The sequence below is a fragment of the Triticum dicoccoides genome, chromosome 4B, assembly GCF_002162155.2.
Source record: "Triticum dicoccoides isolate Atlit2015 ecotype Zavitan chromosome 4B, WEW_v2.0, whole genome shotgun sequence".
In the NCBI taxonomy this organism is placed as follows: Eukaryota; Viridiplantae; Streptophyta; class Magnoliopsida; order Poales; family Poaceae; genus Triticum; species Triticum dicoccoides.
In genome coordinates, this window is record NC_041387.1 from 657,483,152 (window position 1) to 657,486,600 (window position 3,449).

The 3,449-nt window shown below is 54.1% G+C and overlaps 1 protein-coding gene across 1 annotated transcript; it reads right to left on the reverse strand.

Moving 5' to 3' along the window:
- Positions 1-765: 765 nt before the first annotated feature.
- On the reverse strand, positions 766-1,598 carry LOC119294214 (cysteine-rich repeat secretory protein 38-like). Its single transcript, XM_037572448.1, has one exon. It carries the CDS (start codon positions 1,537-1,539, stop codon positions 826-828), a length of 714 nt encoding a protein of 237 aa, XP_037428345.1. The 5' UTR covers positions 1,540-1,598; the 3' UTR covers positions 766-825.
- Between the last annotated feature and the right edge of the window lie 1,851 nt (positions 1,599-3,449).

The following is a 3,449-nucleotide window of genomic DNA, read 5'->3' on the forward strand; positions in this document are numbered from 1 at the left end:
CTCTGTTGCGGGGATCTCGTCCGCGGGCGCCTCGAGCTCGCGGCTCACTCCGGTCAAGAGAGAGCTGGAGGTGCTCGTGCCGCTCGCCATCAAGCTCGAGGCCGACGTGGACCCGCCGCGTTGAGGCGTCTTCGGCCCCAAAGACTACCTCCCCAGGGGCAGGAGGACCACCTCGAGCGCGCCATCATGGAGCGCTCGGCGAGGGAGGAGGAGGAGGCCGACGCGCGCCGCCACCACGAGCTCGAGATCGAGGAGATCTTCCTCGAGTAGGCCGTTGCAGGTGCACGCGTCCATGGAGGCGGACCTACGCGTCATGAAGACTGAGTTCCTCGGCTCCTCTGCCGCGTCGTCAGCGCCGCACCCGTCGATTTTGGTAGCCTAGCTAGGCTTGGGTACGCTGCGCGGCCCGCGGACACCCCCCCCTATGTAGTACTATGATGAACAACTATCTATGATGTAGTATGATGATCAACTATGTACGATGAATGTCGTCGCGAGTTTCTCCCATGAATGTTTTTTTTCTTCAGATTTTACAGTTTAATATACGGGTCTGATCTGCAGCGCACGAATTCGCCCCACAAATCTGATCTACAGTGAACTATAAACATGTTTTCTGGGTCCGACTTTTACGTGGTTTCCTAGAGATGCTCTCAAAGGGATTTATATTCGGTAGGCAGTATTCCTAGTTCCCACCCTTGTTTTATTTACAAACTTAAACTGAAGTTTCTTTTATCTGAATATATTCATGAGAATATGTATGAACAATGTGTGGGTATAAGAGTCTGACACCTTTATACAGTAACAACAAATTGAAGGTACCACAATCTAAGAATCAAAAATGGGATACAGCTCATATCTCAAGCTGCAGCTTCCGCCTAACACCATCCCTCCCTCCATGGCGCACCCTCTGGCCAGCAGCTTACTAATGGCGGCCTCTAGGCACAGCTTGCAGTCCCCACCGGACAGGTCCTTGGTGCACTGGGCGAGCCCGTGCAGTCTCCGCGTCCCGGCGACCGCCTCGGCCGCCCCGGCGGCGAACAGCAGCGGCGAGAGGTACGCCGTCCTCGTGAGCCTCTTCATCATGCCGGCGACCTCGTTGTCGAACTCGGCAGACCTCGCCGCGCCCAGGACGCCGCCCGGCACGACGGCGCTGTGGTCGGCGTCGACCTCGCCGAAGAAGTGCCCGTCGGAGTAGCGGAGCATGCAGGCGTCGAGCCAGACGACGGCGTCCTTCTTGGACGAGCAGAGGCGCCGGGCCTGGGCTCCCGCGGAGCGGATGCACTCGGCGCACGTCGCCCTGGCGACGTCCCCACGGCAGAGCGCCAGGCCGTGCACGCCGCCGGAGCTGCCGATGTCGAACCCGATGGCCGGGGCCTTGGTCTCGAGGAGCGAGAACAGCTGGCGCAGGCTGCTGGCGAAGGGGCTGTCGGCGGCGAAGCTGCGCGCGCCGGAGCAGGACGCGGCGAGCGCGTCGTCGGAGCCGGCCGCCGGTGCTACAAGGAGGAGGAGGAGAACGAGCGTGGCTTCAAGAATCGCCATGGCCGGTGGGTGAGTGGAGCGAGTTGGTTGCACACTTGCACGGCGTCGATATATAAACTAGTGTGGCCGTGAGCGAAGGAAGGGAAGAAGCACCAAGGCGACCGGACCGGGGTGGTCTAAAACGTTGGACGCGTGGAGTAGTTGGGGCTGGAGCCGGACCATGGTAGGTAGGTAGGCTGGGCGCTTCCTGGACGAGGTCGCATGCGCCGCCGCTACTCGATCCGCGGCCGGGACTGGGCAAGCCGCCAATCAAGAGAAGTCGTGCGAGAGCGACCCGCCAACGCTGACGCTGACCCGGCCGGACAGAGACTGGTGTATGTCTTTTTTTCGGGAGTCTAGACATTTTCTTTCTCTTCCAATTGAATGCTATCCTCAACCGTTCGTGGACGCGTTCGGCCGTTCGAACCGCCAAAGTGATCGCAAACTTGAAGGCTTTGCCGGAATGACGTCCGGCTAGCCAACCAAAATCGACTATGTATCAGGGAAAAAAAAAACACTGCCCTCACATGCACTACGGACAAATGCAGGTTAACATTGGACGGCTTCCTCCCCTATCTTGCGCGGAACATCCCGGACATGTCGACCAATATTTGCCTTGTCCGTTTTAAGGGCTTGTGTTGGAGATGCCTCAAGCCTTAAGCTAGATATATACATCCTCTTGCGAAAGTGAGTCACACATATCTGAGTTTTTTTGCAATACATATCTTAGTTTTCATGATTGACCCTGGAGTATGTTGGGAATATGCTATAGAGAAAATAATTAATTTGTTATTAGCATATTTCCTTGTTCTTGATAAGTGTTTATTCTTCAAGGTATAATTGCATTAATAACAGACTCAAATACATGTGTGGATACATAAACAAACGCAGTGTCCCTTGTGAGTCTTTACTAGACTAGCTCGTTGCTTAAATGTGGTTAAGGTTTCCTAACCAAAGACATGAGTTGTCATTTAATAAAGAGATCACATCATTAGAAGAGTGATATGATGGACATACCCAATCATAGGCTTAGCATCTGATCATGCCACTTAGTTTATTTGCTACAACTTTCTTAATGTCAAGTGTCTATTCCTTAGACCATGAGATCATGCCACTCCCTAATACCAGAAGAATGCTTTGTGGGTGTCAACCTTCACTTCGTAACGGGGTGATCATAGGTACTCTTTAGGTATCTCGGAAGGTACTAGTTGAGTTGCATGGATCAAGACTGATATTTGTCACTCCATATGACGGAGAGATATCTCTGGGTCCTCTCGGTAATACAGCATCCTGAGTAGCTTGCAAGCATGTGACTTAGTCACGGGAATATTGTATTTGTTGGGGAACGTAGTAATTTCAAAAAAATTTATTACGCACACGCAAGATCATGGTGATGCATAGCAACGAGAGGGGAGAGTGTTGTCTACGTACCCTCGTAGACCGAAGCGGAAGCGTTGACGCAACGTGGAGGAAGTAGTCGTACGTCTTCCCGGTCCTACCGATCCAAGCACTGTTACTCCGGCACCTCCGAGTTCTTGACACACGTACAGCTCGATGACGCACCCCGAGCTCCGATCCAGCAAAGCTTCGGGGAGGAGTTCCGTCAGCACGACGGCGTGGTGACGATCTTGATGTTCAACCGTCGCAGGGCTTCGCCTAAGCACCGCTACAATATGACCGAGGTGTAATATCGTGGAGGGGGGCACCGCACACGACTAAGGAACGATCACGAAGATCAACTTGTGTGTCCATGGGGTGCCCCCTGCCCCCGTATATAAAGGAGTGGAGGAGGGGAGGGCCGGCCCTCTCTATGGCGCGCCCTAGGGAGTCCTACTCCCACCGGGAGTAGGATTCCCCTTTTCCTAGTCCAACTAGGAGTCCTTCCATGTAGTAGGAGTAGGAGACAAGGAAGGGGAAAAGAGAAGGGAAGG